The sequence below is a fragment of the Miniopterus schreibersii genome (genome assembly GCF_964146895.1).
Source record: "Miniopterus schreibersii genome assembly, chromosome: 1".
Taxonomy (NCBI): Eukaryota; Metazoa; Chordata; class Mammalia; order Chiroptera; family Miniopteridae; genus Miniopterus; species Miniopterus schreibersii.
This window is the reverse complement of record NC_138101.1, coordinates 176,835,228-176,860,336: the sequence shown is the minus strand read 5'-3', so window position 1 is coordinate 176,860,336 and position 25,109 is coordinate 176,835,228. Positions and strand designations below refer to the sequence as shown.

Here is a 25,109-nt window from a genome sequence, read left to right as displayed (position 1 = left end):
TCATAAGCAAACCACGAAATCGGTGAAAATAGGAATTCCCTTCCACTGAATCATGAAAACCCATGGAATGCAGGAAAGGACTCTGTTATTGTTAACACATTACACTTAGTGGGAGTGAGACTTGAAACCGGGTCCCCCTTGCTCACCGTTATAAATTGCCCAAACGCAGAGAGTGAATCTTTTAATCACTAACATACGTAAGCCCCGACCCCTGCACAGCGACCGTGTTTAATATTAACATCTGCTGAGTGTATATTTTTGGGGGTCACACTGCCTGAGGACCACTTCTGAACGCAGGTGACCCGGTTGCTTGACCTACCCAGAAAAAGTGCTTTATCGCTGGAGGGCAGGCAGGAACCTGGCGAGACTACCTTTCAAGGGACGAAAACTACCATTATGTCAGGACGTGAACGAAGTTAGTCGGGGTCCAAAAAGTGCGATGACAATGAAGATGACGTCCATGCGCACCCTGATACCAAATCAACACAGCGTCAACCCCGGCGGCCACTGGGCTGGCTGAACCGCCGCGCCACTGTACGCGTGACCTCCGGGTAGGAGCGCCTTCCCAGCCGAACTACAGCCCCCGGCATGCACTGCAGCGCACGCATTACGCCGGGAGGCGGGGCCCTGGAGAGAGGCGGCCACGCTGCCCGTCCCGCGGGTCCCCACCGCCCCTTCGGCTGTGGCGCTCTCCCCAAGCCAGCACTGGATATTTCCAGAGCTCCGGGGCTGCCGCTAGCCCGGGCATGCCGCGGCTCTCACAGGGGTCTCCCGGGCAGCGCAGCCCGCCCGACTTTCCGTCAGGCTTTCGCGCCCGGCGCTCCCTCAGTGTTGGCATGAAGGGAACGGGCGTTCCGGCTCAGGAGGACCCCGCCGCGGCCCGGGAAGCGCCTAGTCCAGCGTCGCGGTGGCTGTAGTCGCCGTGATGTCTGCGGGGCTGGGCGGCTGACCGCCGGGGTAGGAGCGGGCCCCGGGCTCCGAATCTCGGCGGCCGCTGCTCGAGCGCGGCCTGCGCCATGGCCACCTCCGCCGCCTCCTCCGAGCATTTCGAGAAACTGCACGAGATCTTCCGCGGCCTCCATGAAGAGCTACGAGGGGTGCCGGAGCGGCTCCTGGGGACTGGAGGGACAGGTGAGGCGGGGGACTCGGCCCCGCTCGCTGTGGGAGGGAAAGCCCTCACCCTCTCCCCAGACCCGAGCCTTCTTCGCTTCTCTCATCTTCAAACGCGCCCCCGATGGCTGGCTGGGCCCGGCGCCCAGGATCTCCCTGCTGCCACTTGTGCTCGGTGATGGGCGTCGGAGTGTCCTTTCCTTGGGGTTCTTCATCCTCCCGTAGCTTTCACATTTTTCTTGTATTTTCGCTCTGGTAAGAATAGCATAGGAGACTTTAAGTCTGCGGTCCTGTATTTCAGTAGAATTGATTGCTTATGTAGCCGTCTGTGTTTTGTTTTATGCATTTAAATAATTATTCTCAAGAGAGGTCCATAGTTTTCACCAGACTGGCAAAGGATCCGTAGACCAAGAGAGTTAAGAATCCAAAGGAATCATAGCTTTTGGGGTTGGTAAATATCAGTTTGGGGGGGTTAGTCTTTAAATCAGAATTGTGGCTTTTAGGTGTGGTCCTCTTAGGAACTTTCTGCTTAGGCTATTTCCTGCCCCCAGGATTTCAAATGTGCCTGGAGGAGCTAGAGTTGTCTGTTAAATCCGTGGGGAGCACTGTTCTTTGCTCCAGAATGAAATAGATCTTGATGGCAGGTGGATAAGACTGCTTTACTGTTTTTACTTAAGGGTCATAGGAATTGAATGGTGAGAATGAAATTCGTACGTTTGTTTAACTTGTATTTATTGGGAGAGGTTACTGTGTTCCAGGCACTACCCTAGATGCTGTTAACATTGCAAATTGCAGTGAAAAAACTTGTAATCTCCGTTTTAGTGGGTTGATGATAATGCATAACTATTAAGACGCCTTGTTAAGGGCAACACGGGCATACCTCATTTTATTGTGGTTTCCTTTTGCCCTTCACAGATGTTGCGTTTTTAACAAATATAAGGCAAGACCTTCCACCTGCAAAAAGATTACAACGGACTTTATTATGCCTGTACCTATAGGAAAATAAAGTAGGGCAAAGGAATAGAGAGAGGGGCACTCTGGTTTTAATTTGGGGGGGGAGGGGGTGGCTGTGAAAGCCCTCTTTGAAGAGATGGCATTTGAGCAAAGACCTGAATGAAGTAAGGGAGTAAACCATGCAAAAATCTGGGAGAAGTGAGTGTCAGGAGGATGTACTAGCACTGCAAAGATCCTTAAGCAAAAGTAAGCTTGGTATGTTCTAGGAAGAGCAAGAAGGCCAGTGTGTTGGGGGTGGAGCAAAGGAGATAGTGGTATAGTGGTAGTAGATGCTCAAAGAGGTAGGCAGGGCCAGATCATGTGGGGCCTTGTAGACCATGGTGAAAGATTTGCATCTTTTTTTGAATGAGATGGGATGCAGCTAAAGGATATTGAGCAAGAGAGTGATGGGATCTGATTTACATGGTTGAAAAATACTGTGGGTTTTTTTTCAGCTGGTGCTGAATTAAATTTTGCAATACTCATTTCTGTAAGGCTAAATAATGCATTCTGTTTGGTTGAGTTAGTTGTATCCACCTTTGTCATCTACCCTAACCCTTTTCTCATTTCTGCAAAGAGGACAATCAAAACATTGTGAATTTCTATCCAAGCACAAAATACTCTTAACACAACTTGCTGGTTAACAGACTTGTTTAATGGGTAAGTAAATACAATATACACACATCCCCAGGTTATAACAAGAATTTCAACAACTTTCAGTCTCTTTATTCACTATGTTGTTCATACTGCTCAATGACTATTTGTTGAATAAATTGAATTTAATTAAGCAAACACACTGGGCCTCATGTCTGAATCCTTATTTTAGTTCACAGACTACTTCACAAGCTTTCCATAGCTTTAATTTCTATCATGAATGATTAAACACTGAATAATACACATAACACAGCCCTTGCATTTATCTTATGTGCTGTAATTGAATTCAGTCATTTTTCAGTAAACATTTATTGAGAATTTTTATGTGTCAGTCACTCTCCTGGGCCTGCAGAATTCCAAGAGTTCTTGCCTTAAATGCGAATTGAAAGGCAGTGTGTTTAGCAGCAAGGATTCTAGAACCAAACTGCCTGCGTTCAAATCCTAGATCCACCTCTTAGCTGTGTGACCTTGGAAAACTTACTTTAACCTAACTGGTTTCCCCTGCAAGATGGGGACAAATCATAATATTTACTTCATAGGGATTTTATGAGAATTAAATAAGTTAATATATGTAAAGCTTTTTGAATACTGCCAGACAATAGTAAAAGTGATTAGTCATTGATACTATTATATGGGAAATTTGATGTTTTATTTAAATAAAACATGAGAATACCAACTCTGTATACAACTACTCTTACCTTGCTCTTTTTTTCCCATTTTTTCTAGAGCACTTAATCTTCTAACATACTAGACACTTTACATATTTATGATGTTTATAGTATATTATTTGTTTTTTTTTTCACTAGCACAGTGGTTTTCAAAGTGTGGTCCCTGAACCAGCAGCATCAGCACCATCTGGGAACCTGTTGTAAATGCAAATTCTTGGGCCCCTACCAGTCAATAATCATTAACTATTTTAACAAACAGTCTCTTTTAACAGCCCCCCAGGGGATTTCTGATGCATGTCAAGTTTGAAAGTCTCTGAGCTAGAACATAAGCTCTGTATTTTCTCCACATCCTAGCCAACACTTATTTCTTTTCTTTTTCATAATAGCCATTATAACACGTGTGAGGTGATAGTTCATTGTGGTTTTGATTTACATTTCCCTGGTGATTAGTGATGTGGAGCACTTTTTCATTTACCTATTGGCCATCTGTATGTCTCCTTTGGAAAAATGTCTATTCAGATCCTCTGCCCATTTTTAAAATCAGATTGTTCTTTTGCTATTGAGTTGTATGAGTTCTTTATAGTTTTTGGATATTAACCCCTTATCAGATTTATGATTTGCATATATTTTCTCCCATTTGTTGATGGTTTCCTTTGCTAAGCAGAAGCTTTTTAGTTTGATGTAGTCCTACTTGTTAGTTTTTGCTTTTGTTGCCTTTACTTTTGGTGTCTAACCCAAAAATCTTTGCCAAGACTGCTGTCAAGACCTATGTTCTCTTAAATGCGTTTATTGGTTTCAGGTCTTACGGTCAAGTCTTTAATCCATTTTGAGTTAATTTTTTATTGTTGTGTAAGATAGTGGTCCAGTTCCATTCTTTTGTATGTGGCTGTCAAGATTTACCAACACCATTTATTCAAGAAACTGTCCTTTCCTGTGAGACAATGAAAAAAAAAAATACTGATCTTTGCCCTTAGTTCCTGGCACAGAGCTCCTAAAACCCTTGTAATTTCCTAAATAAGAACACTAGCCCTGGCCAGTGTGGCTCAGTGGTTGAGTGTCATCCCATGTACCAAAGGTCACTGGTTCAATTCTTGATCAGGGTATATATACCCAGGTTGCAGGTTCAGTCCCCTTTCTGGGTGTGTACAGGAGGCAACTGATCGATGTTTCTCTCACATTGATTGATGTTCCTGTCTCTCACTCCCTTTCTTCCTCTCTCTAAAATCAATAAAAATAAAAATAAAAAAACTAGGAGCATCTTGTTCTAATATTTGGTCTTTGACTCAGACCCTGACACAGAGCTCCTAAAACCTTTGTAAGTTCCTAAGTGATAAGAGCACTAGGAGCATCTTCCGTTCTAATGAGGCAACTCTGGGTGGGCTCTTAGGTGTCTCCTAGATAGGGGCTGATCACCAGAAAGACCAACCCATGATTAGAAGCTTGGATACTCAGCCCTGCTCCCCACTTCTCTAGAGAGGGGAAAGGAACTGGATATGGAGTTTAAAATTGATCATAAGTTGGGACCGGCTATAGATTTTGTATCCTGCAACTTCACTGAATTCATTTATTCTAACAGTTTTTTGGTGGAGTCTTTAGAGTTTTCTATATATAATAGTTTGTCATCTGCAAATAGTTAACTGTTTTACTTCTTCCTTTCTGATTTGCATGCCCCTTTTTTTTTTTTTTATATATATATCTCTTTATTGATTTCAGAGAGAGGAAGGGAGAGGGAGAGAGAGAGAGAGAAACATCAATGATGAGAGAGCCATTGATTGGCTGCCTCCTGCATGCTCCCGACTGGGGATCAAGCCCGCAACCCGGGCATGTGCCCTGACCGGGAATCAAACCCCCATCACCTCGATCCTAGGTTGACGCTCAATCGCTGAGCCATGCCTGCCCGGGCTCTTTTTCTTTTTTTAAAATCCTCACCTGAGGATATTTTTTTCATTGCTTTTCAGAGAGAGTGGAAGGGAGAGAGTGAGAAACACATATCGATTGGTTGCCTCCTGCTCGCACACTCACCAGGGCTGGGGATTGAGCTTGTACCTGAGGTACATGCCCTTGGCCAAATCAAACCCAGGATTCTTCAGTCCCCAGGCCAGCGTTCTAACCGCTGACCCAAACTGGCTAGGGCTGGATGTTGAATTTTGTCAAATGCTTGTTCTGCAGCTATTGAGATAACCATATGATTTTTATCCATCATTTTGTTAATGTGGTTTATCACGATTGATATGTGGATGTTAAACCATCACTGATTGCATCCCTGGAATAAATCCCACTTGATCATGATGTGATATTTTTAATGTATTTTTTGTTTGCTAATATTTTGTTGAGGATTTTTGCATCTTTGTTCATCAGGGATATTGGCCTGTAATTTTCTTTTCTCGTGGTGTCCTTGCCTAGTTTAGGTATCAGTATAATGCTGGCCTCATAAAAGAGTTTGGAAATGTTCCTTCCTCCTTTATCATAAGCTATATATTTTGTCTGTTTTGTTTATTATGTATCCTAAGCACCTAGAAGAGTGCCTAGTATGTACTAGGTGCTCCATAAATATTTGTTGAATGATTGTGTAATTACTGTGGATTGTTGGGAAGAAAATAATATATGATTGGGTGTTGAAAGGAATGTGGTTTTATTTCTTTTTTTATTAAATATATCTTTATTGATTTCAGAGAGAGGAATGGAGAGGGGGAGAGAGAGATGGAAACATCAATGATGAGAGAGTCATTGATCAAACCCGCAACCCGGGCATGTGCCCTGACCGGGAATCGAACCCCGATCGCCTAGATCCTAGGTCAATGTTCAACTGCTGAGCCACGCCCGGCCGGGCGAATGTGGTTTTATTTCTAGTCTACCATCTTCCACATTTTCATCACTTTAAAATGGTTGTATATATACCTGTTAAAACAAAGGATAGCAGACACAATGTGTCTGTTTTAGGACGTTTGTATGGCAATGACAATCCTTTATTATATGTGATCATTATTAATCCATTTAATATTATATTGTTATATACAGCCATAATTTTTAGTCTTAGTTTTGCAGGATCTGAAAAGGTCTCTCCAAATACCTCAGATTGCTGTAAATTCTTACCCAATTATTAAAGAACGTGTGCCTATAGTCATGATTTATTTTCGGTTTTGTAGCCCCTTAAGGCATTTCCCCACATGTCTTAGTGGTGTAAAGTTTGAAAGTTTTTTATTTTAATTCATTTAAATTTCAATATCTATATGTGAGACGTCGTTATTTTGGGAACCAGAAAAAATAATCACCATGGAGGACCCTATGCAACAGGTTGATAAATACCAATTACTCATTGACTGCAGAATTTTAATTTTTCCAACACTTACATATTCTTTGGTGATTTTATTTTTGCTCTTAGTTCTAAATCTAAGGATTTACTTTAAAAAACAATGGTAGTTAACTATTTATTGGACCCTTAATATACGCTCAGTGCTTGTTATGTGCACTATCTCTTTTAACCCCTTCAGACCACCCTTTGAGGTCAGTACTGTTATATTTTCTATTTACAGATGAGAAAACAGGCTTAGAGGGATCGGGTGGTTTTAACTTCTACATGGTATGAGAAAATTATAGCGGTCTGCAAATAGAGGGTGTAGGTCTTAGAAATGCCACTGTGGGGCGCCAGAAGCAAATTAGTCACATATTTTAAAGATCCTGGTGAAACTATAGTTGTTTCCACAGTTCTGTATGGGCCAACGGTAGTCATTCTTGAGCTGGTAATTAGGAAGAGAGACTGTAATCTTGTAGAACATTAAGGTAGGCTTCCTCTAGCTGTCTTTCAGAGCTGACTGCTTGTATTTTATTTCATGTCCAGGACATGGGGCTGCCATCCACCTAGTTTACCAAACAGAATTAGTCTCCATGTGAGTGACTCACATATGATTGGCTTGGGAAGGTGTGTGGGGTAGGAGTAGTGTTGGAGTGGCTCACTCTTGTTTCTGGTGACCATTCCACCCAGTATGCAGACCTGCTGTTTTGTTTTTTAATATGTTTTTATTGGTTTCAGAGAGAGGAAGGGAGAAGGAGAGAGAGATAGAAACATCAATGTGAGAGAGAATCATTGATTGGCAGCCTCCTGCATGCCCTCTACTAGGGATCGAACCCACAGCCCTGGCATATGTCCTGACCAGGAATTGAACCGGTGAACTCTTGGTTCCTGGGTCAGTGCTCAACCACTGAACCACAGTGGCTGGACAAAGTAGCCATTCTTGATTGCAGATATTATTTCACTGCTAGTGGCTGAAAAAACGCCCGCGCAGGGGTAGTAACAGTTGCTTTGGTGCTTACCTCATCAGGATGGTCAAAGTGCAGACAGACCATTTACCATGGCTAAATTTTCTCCTTTTTTCTTAAACAGACCCTGGTTTTTGTGAGTGGTATGGAATGAGAAATAGTTCACCTGTAGTGCCTTGTGTATATTAAAGGGATGTCACATGACAATGAATGAGGCATAGTAAAAAGTGCATTGTCAGGTTTAAAGTTCTAGAAGTTATGGGACCTATAAAAGAAAAGTAAATTTCCCTGTTCTAGAGGAGCTGGATCTCAAGATGAGAATATAGAATGTACACTCCCAAATGATTTATAATCACTTAAAAACCAGCAGACAATTGACATGCTAGATGCTATTGTGATTAACATAAGTATAAATCCATATAAAGCACTATAGTGGTATTACTAATCTTATATTGGATTGGGTTCAAAAGTCAAGGCTTAAGGTGAAAATCAGGGTAAACAAAATTATCCAGGAAAATTTTAGGACAGCATATTGAGTACCTACACGCCACCTCTCCATAAGCCCAACCCAGCTGGGTTTTTGTTTTTGTTTTTGGCATTGGAAAAGATTGCTCTTTCTTCAGATGGTGGAAGTGCTGGCATGTATTTAAGAGTCACACTGAATGAAAAATACATAGCTTTAAAAGACTGTAGTCCCATACATGCTACAACATGGGTTAACTTTGAAGACATTATGCCATGTGAAATAAGCCAGATGCAAAAGGACAAATATTGTGTGATTCCTTTTATATGAGATGCCTGGAGTAGTCTAATTAATAGACACAGCAAGTAGAATGGTGGTTACCAGAGTCCGGGGGTGGGGGAAATGGGGAGGTAGTGTTTAATGACTGGAGTTTCATTTGGGATGATGAAAAGGCTCTGGAGGTGAATAGTGTTGATGGTTGTACAACAGTGTGAATGTACTTAATGCCATTTAACTGTATACTTAAAAATGGTAAGATAGATATATATCCACAATTTATTTAAAAAAATAAAAAAATAGCCCAGCCAGCATGGCTTAGCAGTTGAGCATTGACCCATGATCCAGGAGATCGAGATTGGATTCCCAGTTAGGGCACATGCCCGGATATCGGGCTCGATCCCCAGCAGGGGGCGTGTAGGAGGCAGCCAATCAGTGACTCTCATCATTGATGTTTCTATCTCTCTCCCCCTCTCCCTTCCTCTCTCTGAAGTCAATAAAAATATATTTTTTGAAAAAGGAAGGTTATCCCCAGACTGTGAAGGTAATTTCAAAAGATGAGTTCAAAAAACATTGTAAGCAATGGTAACTTTGTGGTAATAAGTAGATTTCCAGGGAGAACATTCATTTGAATGTAACATTTAAAAAAATCAAGCTCCTCATAAATAGGACTAATTTTTGCTTGTTAGATATGAATGAATGACCTACCTCACTATATAGCCAAGGAAGGTCAGGCCCCAAAGAGATGAAGAGAATTATCCAAGCTTACACATTAAGCCAAGCCCAAAGCTGGGACCAGGACTTAATCCCCTTTACTCACCAGCAGTTCTCCACTGTCCAATGTTCACCAGGTGACAGCATGCCAGGACTCCTTCATCATTTCTGCCATGTTCAAGTACCATTTTTACTATTAATCGTTTTCTTTATAACAACTTATTTCATGTAAAATACATTTAACACATGAAGTTATTTAAAAGGAAATTTTATATTACTACTTTAAATGGAAAATCTGTAGAACCTATCTGAAAGATCAGAAAAAAATACAGAGAAGGCAAAACAATGCTGTTTTGGTTCAACGTTAATTGCTTTGAAGCTGAAGCCCCTTCCATTTTTATTAAAAGGGAATAGTAGTAATTTTTAGGTGTTAAAGACATAATAGCACCAAAAGGACATGATACAAAGGATTGAAAGAGAATCAAGAGGGGAATGACTTTCTGTGTGAGTCGGTTCCATGCCACCGCCAGTGGATATGGCAGAGAAACAAGTGCCGTACTGTGCAGTTTCCCCAGCAAGCAGAGTAGGTGGGTTTTGGGTTTGTTTTGCAGAAAAGCAATGGCTAAGGGTTTGAGAAGTGATACATGATGTGGGTGAAGGTGGGGACAGGGATTTCAGAACCAGTATTGTTAAAAAGTTCTTAGTGATGATAGTGTGCCTGGTCTCTCTGTTAGGATTGGGGGGTTGGGGGGGATTGACAATGACTAACTTAACACCTATAGTGTTTCTTAGTAGGGACCCTATTGGCCTTTGGGGCCAGATAATTGTTATGCAGGACTGTCACAAGCATGGATATTCTTGTTCCCTGGGCACTAAATGCCAGTAGTAATACCCTCCCTCTCCCCTTCCCCCAGTTGTGATAGCAAGTCCCCATACTTTTCTAAATGCCTTTTAGGAGTGATTAAGTACTACCCCCAACAAGGGAGGGATGGGGAGTTTATTCTACGCAAAGGGAATGGGCTGTGCAAATGTATGGAAACAAGACTGAGCATTTGAAACTTTTCTTTTCTAGAAGAGAAGAAGAAATTGATCAGAGATTTTGATGAAAAGCAGCAGGAAGCAAATGAAACGGTGAGACAGGGAATGGTCCTTGTTTCTTCTACCTGGTGGTCATCTTTTCCGAAAGTAATGCTTATTTCCTGATCACATATTCACTGTTTCTGCCTATTGATCCTGATTTTTATTATTTCTGACTAAATGAGGCCAAGTAATGAGGATGGGGATGGGTGTTGGGGGTGGGAGTTTACAAAAACAAATGGATAAACCTTAGAAGACTGTCCTGAAATGAGGCTTTGATAATACATTCCTGATGTGAGTTGTAAAGGGCATTCTCATACCTTTACCTGGGTGGTCTTTTAAAATCTCATTTAAAAGCTGGTCACCAGTCCTTATTAGAAGGAACAAAAATTTCCAAAGGAACCCTTTTTCTACCAAGTTACTCTGAAGTTTGTTTAAATAAAGATGCATGTGACTTTAAAAAAAAAAAGAAAAAAAAAAGATGGCCATTAAGATCAGTCATTATTCTTTGTTAAACTTACTGTCACAAAAATGTAGCTCACAGGTAGGTGGTTCTAGCCACTTTCCCTTCTGTTTTAAAAGACAGCATAGTGGTTGGATTTGGTATCTTGGGTAAGACATGCATGGTCAGGATGAGTTCTCAGTCAGAACCTAAAGCTGTCAGAAGTGGTCCAGGTTGCTGAGCAGTTTAACAACTGCTTCTCTTAATCTGTGGCTTAAAAAAAAAAGCTTTGCTCTTACCTATTAGAAGAGTCCTTCAGTCTCCGTTATGCTCTATCTTCAGCAAACCCTGCAGGAGATTGAGGCTAAAATCCAGGTCCCTGCTAGAAGTACTCTGTAGAAATAGTTGCCCCTAATTTTTGCTGCCCCAGCGTAGACTGAGAAAAAATTCTTTTTAAACCAGAGAACTTCCTTCCTGCTTGTTGAAGAACCGCCTCCCTATTCCAGTCACGTTCTGAGAAGTTAAGCCTGCTTGCACCCTTTTCTCTGTTGCACATCTGTTTTAGGAAGGGTCAGGCCACCAGACTGCGGAAACTTTTTCCTTCACAATGGGAGTACTACAGACTTTTCTTAATACCTGAGTACAACTGGGCATATCCATGGTACAGAACCAGTCTTCTTTTTTAGTTAATATCTTGGTAGCATTTAAAAAATCTTTTAGCTAATACCAGTTTGTTTGATGCTTAACCCCATCCTAGGCAGATGAGAAGAATTTATGGCCTCTTGTGAACATGTTCAGGTTTTATATTTTACTTATTCCAGAAAGATGGAAATCTGATGTGGACCCATGGTGATCTCTGACATGGAGACAAACAATTGGTTTTCAGGAAGAGGAGGAGGAAGGGAAGACCCTTGATGGTGATCTCTGACATGGAGACAAACAATTGGTTTTCAGGAAGAGGAGGAGGAAGGGAAGACCCTTGATGCCAGACCCTTATCATTTTTGAACAGTAGACATCAGAGTGCTTCATGACAGCACTTGAACCACAACAGGCTAAGAACTCAGTATACTGAAAAGAGAATTTGAAGATTTTAATCCTGACTTCTCTTTTTGTGTAATCTTGAGCAGGTTTCAAGTCTTACATAGGAAATAGAAATAGTATTTCCTACCTTGTTGATTCGCTGTGAGGATTAAATGCATGTATATAAAAATGTTTAGTAAGCTATAAGATACTTGTTAGTCTTCTCACTCATTCATCACATGCTTTTTGAATGCCTGTTCTGTGCTCAGTCGGCACTGTGCAGACGTCATAGTGGAGTGAATGTGCCACATGTGGAGCATAGGTTGAGTACTTACTTGGGTTTGATTAGTCCAAACTATGCATATGCCCAGATGAGGCTGTCGACTCACTATTTTCTGCCTTCCTAGCTGGCAGAGATGGAAGAGGAACTACGTTATGCACCCCTATCTTTTCGTAACCCTATGATGTCTAAGCTTCGAAACTACCGGAAGGACCTTGCCAAACTCCACCGGGAAGTGAGAAATACACCTTTGACAGCCACACCTGGGGGCCGAGGGGACATGAAATACGGTACATACACTGTAGAGAATGAGCATATGGTAAGCTTCAGCTGGTTTTCCCCCTTCAGGGCTGTGGTACAAGAATTAACCATATTGTGGAGTACAGTCCATGTTACAGTGTATCCTACACTCTGGTTTCCCCCACCCTATCCTCTTTCCTGCATCCAGTTCCGCTTCTTCCCTTGGGTGTTTATCCCTACTGTATTTAATGCAGATCTTCCCAAACCATATGCTTATTTACTTTTCTTTGTATCCTTTATATATAAAACAGTGCTTGGTATGTAGTACAGGTGTTATGTCTGAACTCTGTATTCTGACCCATTGATCCACTTTTTCTCATACATGCCCCCCAAATTCACTTAGGTTTTTAATTTATCAGAGTATTGTTACAAAATTAACCCAAACTTTCTTCTACATTTGTATCAAGATGTCCAGTAGCCTAGATAGAGAAGGCAGGATGATGCTTCTTAAGAAGGGGCTAATGCCTTGCTCTGTTGTAATAGAAGGTGGGCCAGATTCCTCCAGTATTCTGATTTATAGTTTGACTGACTAGATTGAAAATCTGTATTCTGAAACTGTCTAGAGAAGCTAAAGAAATAAAACTTCACAAAGCTTAAATTGAATGTGTTGCATTTGGGGTCATATTCCATAGTACAAAGTTGTAAGGGCCTGGCAAGTGGCATGGGAGAGAAATGGAAGAACAGATTGCATGTATGCAGAAAAACTGATAGTATTATTATTTTTTTTATTATTATTATTTTTTAATATATCCGATAGAAACATCAATGATGAGAGAGTCATTGACCGGCTGCCTCCTGCACGCCCCCAACTGGGGATCGAGCCCACAACCCGGGCATGTGCCCCGACCGGGAATCGAACCCGATCGTCTAGATCCTAGGTCGATGCTCAACCGCTGAGCCACACCCGGCCGGGCGTAAAACTGATAGTATTTTAAATAAAAAAATTTCCTTTCATGATTCATCCTGATTATAGTTGAAGAGACAAACAGGTGCTACTGGCCTGGCGTTGCTGATGTCAAAACTAGAGTATTTGAGAATGGTGTAAAATTTTCTAAGTTCACTTGTGAAGGGAGGAACTGGACAAAGGCAGGCAGGTGGAGCTTGTTAAAGGGAGATGACAGGTGAAAGTAACTTTGGTCACTTACTACCAAAAAAAACCCAAAAACCCAAAACAAAAAAGAGGAGATAAGTCCAAAGAATAATTTTGCTTTAAAAGTATTAGTTTCAGAAAATAAAAAAACAATTTAGATATATACAGAGTGTGGCAAAGTAGGTTTACAGTTGTTTGTGTGGAAAGTAATATAGTAATTAAGTAATACTATAAGAATAAACTGTTTTGTGTATTCACAACTATAAACCTACTTTTGTCCCACCCTATATATATACCACTTTCAGTAAAATTATTGTTCCAAAGCTGAGGTTGATTTTACCGTCCTTTCCTGTTCTTTCTCAACCTAATCAGTTGTAAACCTGTTTTATTACTAAAAAGCCTTATTCCTGCTTCTTTTAAGCTAAAGTAATGGGTTTAGTTCAGCTTCATTCAGTAGTTTCCTCACGCACAGGTCCGAATGCCATATTTGAAGACTTCTTGTTACTTGTGATCTGGGAACCTGTTCTTTTGGCTGCCTTTTTTGTTGTTTATTGATTTCAGAGAGAGGAAAGGAGAGGGAGAGAGAGAGAAACATCAATGATAGAGTCACTGATTGGCTGTCTCCTGCATACCCCCGACTGGGGATCGAGCCCACAACCCGGGCATGTGCACTGACTGGGAATCAAACCCCAATCGCCTGGATCCCAGGTTGACGCTCAACCACTGAACCATGGCTGGCCGGGCATCCTTGGTTATCTTAAACTAATGAAAATTGGCCCTGGCTAGAGTGGCTCAGTTGGTTGCATGTCCTGTGCACCAAGGGGTTGCTGGTTCGATTCCTGGTTAGGACACATGCCCAGATTGTGGGCTCAGTCCCTAGTGGGGGAGTGCAGGAGGCAGCTGATGGGTATTTTTCTCTCCCCCCCAAAATCAATAACATATTTTTTAAAAATGAAAATTATTGCATACTGTATTCCTTCTTACATAAGAGTGTTCATAAGGATTGTGCTGGCATTGAATTTATAATGGAAGAAATCTAATATTTCCCTTTCATAATCCTCTCAGAATCGGCTACAGTCTCAGAGGGCATTGCTTTTGCAAGGCACTGACAGCCTGAACCGGGCCACCCAGAGTATTGAGCGTTCGCATCGGATTGCCACAGAGACTGACCAGATTGGCTCAGAAATCATAGAAGAGCTGGGGGACCAACGTGACCAGTTGGAACGTACCAAGAATAGAGTAAGTTTGGGTGGATGAGGAAAGGGGCAAGAGTGGGTAAAGTAGGTGGGTCCATTAAACCCCGATGCCTTGCTACTGCCTAAAACTACGGCAGTTCTGAATTCAGGGTAAATGGCCTTTTAGGTTCTTACGCTTTTCTCGGTTTTTAGTTTGCATGGCTGAGATCTCCCCCTTGGAAGTAATTTTACCCCAAAGACGTAGCGATCACTGGAGGAGAAAAAAGACTGAAGAAGTTTATTTTCTGCATTTATTGAAGATTGTCAATAAACAAACATAAGATTGTAGCCACTCCATCCTTTTGTTCCTGTATTACCACTCTGAGGTTTTTATTTCTCCTACATCTAGTGGAATATTCTGCTCTTCTTATGAAAGCATCTTCTACTGAAAAGATCCTAGCTTTCCTGTCATTTAGAACCAAGGCTGTTTTCTACATGTCATAAAATAGTACCACTGACAATTTGTAGAGGTTCAATCCTGGACTGTAACTCTGTACTGTTACCCAAGGTAAGCCATGGGAAGAAAATGGAAATAAGCCAATGATGGCTCATCTATCACTCTTAAGAGGCTGTGAAAACTAACATTCATTTCCATACATCTGCATAGAAATTTTGAAAATATTACAACTTGTCAGTGGAATGCTGAGGCAAATCCAAACCAAAAAACAGATATGTGGGTAAGACCTCAGTGGGAAAACATAGTTCACTGGGGATTTGCAATAATTTTCTGATACATCTTAATGGCTGTAATTCTCCATTCTTAAAATGAATCAGAAAGATGCCTTTCTCCATGAAAATTCACAGTAAAGTACTGAATTGAAGGTAAACCATAGAGGAGGTAGCATACTTACAGATTGTTTTGATTTTTGACTTTTGTAGATACCAGGTGGATTGGCTGAATTTAAAAGCCAAGGAATGATCTGAGAGATCAACTTACCAAGGCCACTGGGGATTGGGGACAGATGGCAGGTGGCATCTGTTGAAATACCCTCCAGCAATCTAGATTAGTACCAGGAAACCAAAAGGGAAAGGTTAAAAAAAAAAGACTTAAAAGTATTAACTCCTTTCACAATTCAGTATAAGTATCTCTTAAAGGAGTAAAGAAGAAATAACCATATCCCAAGAGTGATAATCCACCAGCCTACAAAAACAAACTATAATTCAAGAGACTCTCCTGGAGTTTAGCTGGTGAAATTCAAGTCTTAAGTTGCTTCACAGTTACTGGCAAGGTACAGTTGAAGCCTTTCTGTTTTGCATAGCCAAGGATTAGCTCTGTCCCAGAAGTCCCTCACACAGCCTTGGGATATAATAATTCCTAAACCCACTTGACATGTACTAAAGTGTCTTGTCCTCTCCAGTTTCTTTGAATTATACTCAGAGGCCACCTTTGAAATTGGTTTGATTTCAACATATACCCCTTATGCCCACTGTCAGTTTAGGAATGTGCAAATTCTAGAGTGTGAACTTTTGTAAGAAGGGGAAATAATTGCTATTTTCTCTTCTCAGCTGGTAAACACAAATGAAAACTTGAGCAAAAGTCGAAAGATTCTTCGGTCAATGTCCAGAAAGTAAGTTTTAAAAATAGTCACAAAATTAATTTCTCTTAACTCTAATGTCTTTTAACCAAGAATGTCAGAGCTTTAAACTGTGACTTGCAGCCCTAGCTGGTTTGACGCAGTGGTTAGTGCGTCGGAGGTACTACCCAGCTTCTGGTTACTCAGGACCCATCTCTGGATGGGTGAGCTGGATGTCAACACTGGAGAGTCTGCCACAAACACTTCTCCCAACATATGCACACAGTATATGTAACTGATGCAGCTCTATATGGTTAGATGATGATATTGTTATTGCTATTTTGAAATATGATTCAACCTGATTTCAGAAATGGTATATTTTTTCATATTATAACTATTTTTCTAACTAAACCCTCCTAGAAAAGCTGGTTTTAAAGTGAGGAAGTAGCCCTGGGTAAGTGGCTCAGTTGGTTGGAGCATCATCCTGTATACCAAAAAGTTGCAGGTTCGATTCCCAGTCAGGGAACATACCTAGGTTGCAGGTTCAATCCCTGGTCGAGTATGTACAGGAGGCAACCTCTCACATCGATGCCCCCCTCTCTCCCCCTTCCTCGCGCTCTAAAGTCAATAAAAACATATCCTTGGGTGAGGATTTAAATAAATAAAATGAACTATTATTTGAAGACATTTTAGCATCAAAAACCATTTTTATCCTTTGGTATATATTATCCCAGTCTTCAACATTTCTGTGAGGTGTTTTCTCTGTTGCAGCTAAAGAAGCTGTTGTGTTGTTACTTAACCAGCTAAAGAACCTTATACCGGCATACCTTGAATTGTTGTGCTTTGCAGATACTGTGTTTTTTTACAAATTGAAGGTTTATGTCAACCAGTTTATCAGTGCCATTTTTCCAGTAAGCTCAGATGATAGTTAGCATTTTTTAGCAATAAAATATTTTTTAATTAAGGTACGCACATTTTTTTTTTTAGACATAATGCTATTGTGCACTTAATAGACTACAGCCTAGTGTAAACGTAACTTAATTCCATTGGGAAACAAAAAAATTCATGTGCCTCTCTTTGTTGCTATATTCGTTTTATCACAGTGGTCTGGAATCAAACCCACAATATCTCTTAGGTATGCCTGTATATACTTACTGCTGAGTGGCTGTGAGACCGAACAGAAATTCAGTCTGCCTTGGCCCCAAGTCAAATCTCTATGAATTAAGGGAAAGAAATAAGGTTATCCAGACTTCTGACTGCTCACTTTGCTTCTGTTTATAGAGTGACAACCAACAAGCTGCTACTTTCCATTGTCATCTTACTGGAGATAGCCATCCTGGGAGGCCTGGTTTATTACAAATTCTTTCACAGGCATTGAACTTCTGCAGGGAAGGGTTTGTGGACCAGAACTTGGACCCTGTGAACGAATGGTGTTAGAGATGTGGAATAAGTGTATTGCTGCTGTGAGCTAACGGTTGAAGGATGCACTGTGTAGCCAGACTGTGGGAAGAGGGAGGGAAGACGGAAAACCAGTTAAATGTGAAGGAACAGCAACAAGACCATTGTGATATACCAAGGTAATAAATGCTGTTTATGACTTCTTTAAATGTACATAGTACTCCAACAAATTAATACCCTGTGAACTGCAAAAAAAAACCCCCAAAACAAATACATTTACAGTAGTATTATTGGTCACCAAAATGGAGAGGGAAAGGAAACTTTACAATTGTGAGAATACGCAAATGTTCTCATTAAGGCAGTATTGACCCAGATGACCATGTAGTATCTGTCCCCTCAAACACCGTACAACTCTGGAATGCCCATTGTGATGAACATGTGTCAGCACACAGTATTTTCTAAATTCTCACACGTTCTTCATTTTCTGATTCATGTGGTGAACTGGGAGTCGGAAGTTGATCATAGACATTGGGCCCTCCCTCCCTTGTCTGACCAAAACTTGAAGCAATCACATCCACTGCCAGGCCAGCTGTAGCCTTGGCTTCTTCCTCTGAAGCTGCCAACTGAGGATTAACTTCAACAAGATCCAGTGCTGACAGCAACCCTGAAAGAACAAAGTGTGGCAAAACCTCAGAAAATCCCCTGGCTGCTGCTTTCAGTGTGGGTTGTACCACCTGCACAGAATAGGCCAAGGTAAAAAAACCAAGTCATTTTCTACTATAAAATTATCCACTATCAGGAAGCCCTTTACACATCATCCTCTTGGGTATGAATTTGTTAAAACACTTCTATATCACCCTGGCTGGTGTGGCTTGGTTGAGCACTGTCCCTCGGGGTCACCAGTTCAGTTCCCAGTCAGGGCACATGCCAAGGTTATAGGCTCGATCCTCCAGTAGGGGGCATGCAGAGGCAGCCAGTGGATGTTTCTCTCCCTCTCCCTTCTCCCCTCTCTAAAATCAATAAAAACATTTTTTTAAAAACAAACCACTGCTATATTAGAACAGGATTGAAAGAGACCTTTAAGGTAACGAAATCAGTCATCCCTCTTCAACTAACATACGAGGCATAGCTGTCAGGCTTTCTGGAGAGAATAAAGAAAGCTTGGGGGGTGCAGTGGGGCAAGGAGTTTCCAACGTACTTATTGCGAAAATGTGTGCCATTTCTAATATTAAGGAACCTCCCACGTGCCTGCCTGCATATAACCAGAATTCTACTCCCACTTTTGAATGATGCTGTATCTGCATACTTAAGGCGGCATGTGCCCTGAAGTATGGTTATTCCTGCAGGTTTTACTCTTGCTCCTGTAGGTCTGAGCTCTCAGGGCAGGTTCCATGTCTGATACTGTTTCTAGGTCTCCCATCAGACTGACCCAGTATCTTACACTTGGTGAAGGGATGACCTGGCCATATTTAATTTAGACTCCAGTGTCTTTGAGGGTTTGAGAAGGGAAGATTAGACCGAAAGAACCTGTCTAGACCTGCCTTCTATTTCTCCCCCACCCCCCCTTCTCTGTGATAGTTAACTTTTTAGTTGGATATTCTTAGTGAAGTTAATCTACCTCTCAAGAGTTATCTGAACAAACTAGTATTCGAGAATACAAGTATCTGAGAATATTTAAGGTGGCCATAAAGCCTGGAAACATGGATGAATAAATATACGTACTTGTTTATTGATCTTACAGTAACTTAGTACATGATGTGCTCACTGCCATTACATCTGTTCAGCATGTCATCCCTTGTTAGCAATGCATAGTTCAGTGCACTGTGCAAAACTGCAGTCAGCAGGCACGTTACTGTAGCACATCTACCAATTCCTGCACATGCATCTGCACCTCTGAGAATTTGTGTGTCTGAGTTCCACTTACTAAAGCTGGGTCTTCAGCAGAGCCCAGAAGTAATCAAAAGGGTTTAAGCTATTAAAAATATATATTACCCATGTTTCCAGATTATTGCCACCTTGTAAATTAGTTTAAGCAAACTGTCTTATGTATCTAGTTGACAGTATCATGATAGATAGTCTTTTAGAATAGAGTAACATTACAGCAAGAGAGAGAGGGTCAAGGTATGACCACTGCCCCATCTAAGTAAATGCTAGAGGTTACCAAGCCGCTCTTAGTGGTGTTACTGGGAACCCAAATGGAGGATTGAACTCCCAGGGTCACTGGCCACTAACCCAAGGACAATTAATGTCTAAGATTGTGGGTCTGAGAATGAGACTACCTTGCCACTGTCAGATCTAATAGACAAACTCTCTTCCTTTCTGTCGTGCCTAAGACTAGTTGGCTCCAGAGCCAAGGAGACCATTTCTCAATTCCCATATCTATCCCAACTAAGTCGAGGGTTTCCTATAGCCCTGGACCTTTCAGTCTGCGGTCTCTGCTATTTAGACCCTAATTTAATGAGATGATGTTGAAGTATCATGAGGTAGTTGTTTAAATTTTGCAACTAAAGGTCATGTAAAGTAGCCTTAAAACCAGAAGCTTTCTGACAGAAATGGAAACTTTGCAAACATGTATGAGTTTTGGGACAGTAACCCCTTGGTAGCCACTCTTGATTATCTAGCACTCATTTTACTAATCTTTCTGTCAGTCGTTCATCTCCCAGTATCCCTGTGTTAAAGCTCCTGTTAAATAGGATCCAGTCTAAGACTTACCCAACATGAAAGGACCCAAGGTATCGTAGCTTTGAAATATCTTCAAGAGAAGCTTTAACTCCACATTCCCAACTCCCAGTGAACCTACCTCTTTTTTTAATACATCTTTATTGATTTCAGAGAGAGGAAGGGAGAGGGAGAGAAAGAGAAACATCAATGATGAAAGAGTCATTGATCGGCTGCCTCCTGCATGCCCCCTACTGAGGATCGAGCCCGAAACCTGGGCATGCACCCTGACTGGGAACTGAACTGCAATCTCCTGGATCATAGTTCAATGCTGAACTGCTGAGCCACGCCCAGCTGGGCCAACCTCTTAAATTAAGGTAAAAATAGCTACTTGGCCTTGCCTTTTGATCTTAATCTGCCTTTAGACAGTCCAGATGCAAAGAACTGAATTAATTTGGCAGGTTATTGTATTTAGTAAGTGTTTAAGATGACAACTTTTTATTCGGTATTACCATATTTTTATATGAACCAGATGCAAACATAACTCTAATTACTATCCTTTATTAGCCTGACTACATGACTTTTAGCTATAACAAGTTGAAGCAAAAACAGTGTCTACATGACATGAATAGAGGCTTCAGCATATTTACTTATCTAGTGAACAGGTTGATCACCACTTACCTGTGTTGTGTATTTCTTCAGTAATATACATGCCTTCCCGATAGGTCAGTCCCCCTAAAACAGGGGTTCCTGTGGCTGGAGCCAGTGTAGGGTCAAATGCATCAATATCAAAACTCAGATGGATTGGCCTTTGTTGTCTTGAAAGGAGAAGAGTAAGAGAATAGTCATTTGGTTGTGTCTGAACATTCATATTCCCTACAGATACAACTCCTTGATTTTGTTGCTGTTAATCCTGGTACTCTGTTAATACAGCACATTTCCAGGTTTCCTATTTTGGAGGTTACTGAGTATTTGCCTATTAGCTTTTATACACCATTTCATAATTTTGCCATTTGTTCTGTGTGTCTCAGACTAATTCCAATTTATATTTCTGACTTACCCTAAGCATTAAAGCCTCTTACATTAACAACTGTCAATAGAGGGAATTCTTCACTTCCATGTGACCTTGGGCTCTGATAGACTCTAATTTCATTTGGATTATAGTTGCTTTTATTCTCTCAGTGTAACAGCAGCTAAACTTACTCTGATTTAGGTCTGCAATCTTATCATATCCCAGTTCTAATTTAGCCCAGGTGTCCAGTGGCTGAAACTAACATACAACAACTACATACTAAACTAAGTTTCTTAACAGGTGGCACTTAATTACATTCATCGTCCAGGAATACTCAGCACTGGGAAAATGCTCTTAAAACTAGCATTTGATTAGCATTCATCTGCCATCTTTATCCACTGCCAAGTTTTGCTTAATATAAAACTCCTTTCAGTTGGCCCTGGCCAGTGTAGCTCAGTTGGTTGGAGTGTCATCCCATACACCAAAGGGTCACAGGTTCAATTCCCGGTCAGGGTGCATACTGGAGGCAACTGATCGATGTTTCTTTTTCCCTTCCCCCCTCTCTCAAATCAGTTTTTAAAAAGCATATTCTTGGTGAGGATTAAAACAAACAAACTTTCAGATGAAGAAATAGTGAGGCTAGGCAGAATGGGATAGTTGGAACAATAAATGCTTCTCATCTCAAAAGATAAGCATTAAAAATGGAGCTAAAGAGAAATTTACGAGAAAGAGACTCTAGGCAGTGATTTCAAGGAAACCCCCTCCCAACTCCAGAGGAAGAATATGACCTGTGTTTCAGATTCTCCCTTTCTAATTATTTGAAATTTTTATATGTACATGTTTTGTTTTTATTTGAAAGAAAAGCTACTATCTTCAAGAGAAAAGCTAAAGTGTGCTGCCCCCTGGGAGCTGCTTTATTACCCTGGGGACCTAGAAGTAGACATCTGTTGTAGTTACTTACTTGCCAATTAGCAGATCGAATGTCTGTTCCATGACCTTCTGGATACCAAGTCTATCTATTTCTCTCATGGAAAAATACTGGATATCATAATTCTTTAAAATAAAACTGTGATGAGATATAAAGGAAGGCATCCTTAGTTTAAACAGCATTTTAAATCAAATGCACGTTTAGAGGAGGTTTTGTCTTTATAGTGATCTACAAAAGTTAAGGCAAGGAGCAACCTATCAAATAGAACATAAGTGGCCAGGATGGGCCCAAAGTTTAACCCTATATGTCAGCTTACTGTTCAGGAGGATCCACATCTCTTAGACCAATATATACGATACTTGGGGAAGAGATACAAGGTTTGATCCAGGAAAATCCTGGGAGTTGTGGCACCTGTGAAGAGAGGAATGAACAGGATTCATCAAGAAGTTTTGGTCTCACCAAGATAATCACCATGTGCTTCCCATTGTATGCAGTTTGCTTTCTCCTCCTGCCTACAGGATATGCTTAATGCAATACAAGACACTTGATCTGGGAAATGATTCAGAAAGGCAACTGAAGAACACAGTATAGCTGTCTTAAGAATAACTAAAAATTTTCTTCTAAGGTGGTCTTGGTTTCTCATTAACTTACCTAAATAGCAGAAATACTGCTGATTAGCCCTTTTCATGTTACTGAATTATTTACAGATCAGTTCTTGAAACAACACAGTTGTCATCTCAAGTTGCTGACAGCCAGAACAGGAATTCTGCCTAATGAATAACCTATGTTATTCCTGGTTTAACTTGACCCCTCACTGAAGGGAGGGATAAACAGATTCTAGTCTATGCCTGGACGCCTGTGTCTTGAACAGCCTAGAAAAATATTACCTAGAGGTAATCCTGGTTTTACTTGGGATTCTAGACAATGGGCCTGAAAGTGAGGCCTGGGAGACTCTAACCAAGAAGTCTTCAGGCTGTGGGTGCATCAATCACTAGAGTTACCCAGTACCACCTTCCTTTCTTAGACAATTATGAACCCCCTGGGAGCAAGGACCATCTTTATATCCCTAGCATCTAACAGACTGCCTGCCCATAATAATGTTTGATGAACATATGAAGGGAGTGGTAAGCATTTCTACCACTGGCAACCTATCCTTCACAGAAATCTTACTGAACTGCACCCTCAAAGCCCCTGCAAGCCATTCAACTTTCTTTTCATTTTGGCCTACTGACCTTGTCCTGTAGTTCTCTGAGGAGAAATGAAACCGGCTGTCCATGGAGACATCCAGATGAAGTGGTGAGGGGTGTATTGATGTCAGCGTGGGCATCTACCCAGATCACACAAAGGTCTGGGCAGTGCCGGGCGTGGCCACTAATGGTACCAATAGCCAGGCTGTAAAGAACAAATACAGTTTGAACTGCATGGATTTTTTTTCCAATAACTACCTGTAACTATTTTCAATCCACGGCTGAAAGCCTGTGGGTGTGGAGGCCAACTGTATGCACTGACCTATGCCATTTTAGATAAGGGACTTGAGCATCCACTGATTTTGGTATTGGCCTTAGAACCAGTCCTATGCAGATACCAAGGACAGTTTAAGCTCTTGGTTAGTCAAAAGTTATACCTGGATTTTCAACTGTGCAGGGTGGGGGATACCCTTAACCCCTGAGTTGTTCAAGGGTCAACTGTACAATAATCTTCAAGGCCCTCTGCTTGGCAAACACCAGTAACAAATATCCTTGGCCAGTGCAGCTCATACTTTGCCCTCAGGGCAAAGTCAGGGCCCCAGACTAAGGCTGGTTTGGGATGAGACAATCCCTGGGGCTGTAGTTCCCAAAGGTTAACGTTGAGTGAGTTAGGGAGAAATGGCAGGCTCTAAAGGGTCAAAACTGACCACTGGTTACCCTCCTTGCAGTGTGACAGATGTCATTACTGCCCCCAAATCCCTAAAATTTGATCCATTAGCCCTGGCCCAGAAAAGGACCTTAAATATTTGTTCAAGAATGAAATCCAGTTAAAGGATATGGCCTTTGTGTAACAACTCACAAATATTGCTTAATACCTCTTAAGGAAAACCAGGGCGATCTATCTAATTATCACTTTCAAAGAATTAGTTACATTAATTTTTTAAGGATAAAAATAATCCTTATAGCTTTTTAAAATACATAATACTTTTTTTTTTTTTAATCCTCACCAGAGGATATCATGATACTTTCTAAAACAAAAAAATCAAAGTTGTTAAGTCTTTAACAAGTCTTTAAAGTAACAGGGCAACCCAATTAAAGGCCTCATTTAGAGCACTGGATAAAATACAAGTTTATTTGTATGTTATATACATTAGCATGACATTTAAATACCATTGTTTCTATTTTTTGCCTTTCCTTGTCCTTGGTCTCTGCCAACTGTCCCATCTCAACTGTAGGAATAGAGCTGATGAAACAGTGGTTGGAAAGCTGCCCAGTTTCCCAGTAACCAAAGAATCTGACATAGGTGGAAATGCAGCTTAAGCATCTTAGGAACGAACTATAGCCATCCTTGGTCAATATAGCATGCGAGAGAGCATTTTAAGCTGCATGTTCCACATACGGCCTTTTTGAGGGATAGCATGGTCTAGTGCTAAAGGCAGTGGGTTAATTCAGAATGCTGTTTTTCCCCCCAGGAAGAGGTGTGTGATCTAGGATAAGTCATCTAATTTATCTAGATTTCAGTTTCCTTTCCTAGAAGACAGGGACAATAATCTCAGCCTGTTTAAGTTAGAGTTGGTTTGATGATTAAGGCAATTACTGTATGTTGTACTATATGAAAGGAGCAGAGTGACCTAAAAATTCCTGTTCCTGTAATATGTTCAATAGCTACTCAGGTTTTATGCTCATCCCTTCCTGTCTGGAACCTTCCAGATAGCTTAGGTTTTAGCACTGAATTGCAAATTGGGAGCAGTGACAGGGCTGTAATATAGATAGCTACAGACAAAAGAAAAGGCAAGGACTATGACAATCACATTGATAAGCAGTCCCCAAAT

General features: G+C 41.1%; 2 protein-coding genes across 4 annotated transcripts in view; one reads left to right on the top strand and one right to left on the bottom strand.

The window, feature by feature from the left end:
* The first annotated feature begins 614 nt into the window (after positions 1–614).
* VTI1B (vesicle transport through interaction with t-SNAREs 1B) lies at positions 615–17,705 on the top strand. Its single transcript, XM_081132068.1, has 6 exons — positions 615–1,131; positions 10,208–10,266; positions 12,083–12,274; positions 14,411–14,584; positions 16,087–16,148; positions 17,376–17,705. The coding sequence occupies exons 1-6, from the start codon at positions 1,017–1,019 to the stop codon at positions 17,470–17,472; spliced, it is 699 nt and encodes a 232-aa protein (XP_080988194.1). The 5' UTR covers positions 615–1,016; the 3' UTR covers positions 17,473–17,705.
* A 58-nt stretch (positions 17,706–17,763) lies between these two features.
* ARG2 (arginase 2) overlaps positions 17,764–25,109 on the bottom strand; it is a 37,505-nt gene continuing 30,159 nt past the window's right edge. For all 3 annotated transcript variants that reach the window (XM_081132045.1, XM_081132044.1, XM_081132046.1), the window contains exons 4-8: positions 23,323–23,482; positions 22,407–22,501; positions 22,124–22,228; positions 20,832–20,968; positions 17,764–18,156 (exon numbers count right to left, since the gene is read on the bottom strand). In XM_081132045.1, the coding sequence (XP_080988171.1) occupies positions 17,951–18,156; positions 20,832–20,968; positions 22,124–22,228; positions 22,407–22,501; positions 23,323–23,482 (703 nt within the window). In that variant the 3' untranslated portion in view covers positions 17,764–17,950. The remainder of the gene's footprint in view (positions 18,157–20,831; positions 20,969–22,123; positions 22,229–22,406; positions 22,502–23,322; positions 23,483–25,109) is intronic.

Coding starts and splice junctions, on each gene's coding strand:
- VTI1B (XM_081132068.1), top strand. CDS start 1,017: ATGGCCACCTCCGCCGCCTCCTCCGAGCATTTCGAGAAACTGCACGAG. Junction 10,267..12,082: donor AGCAGGAAGCAAATGAAACG/GTGAGACAGGGA, acceptor CTGCCTTCCTAG/CTGGCAGAGATGGAAGAGGA. Junction 16,149..17,375: donor CTTCGGTCAATGTCCAGAAA/GTAAGTTTTAAA, acceptor TTCTGTTTATAG/AGTGACAACCAACAAGCTGC.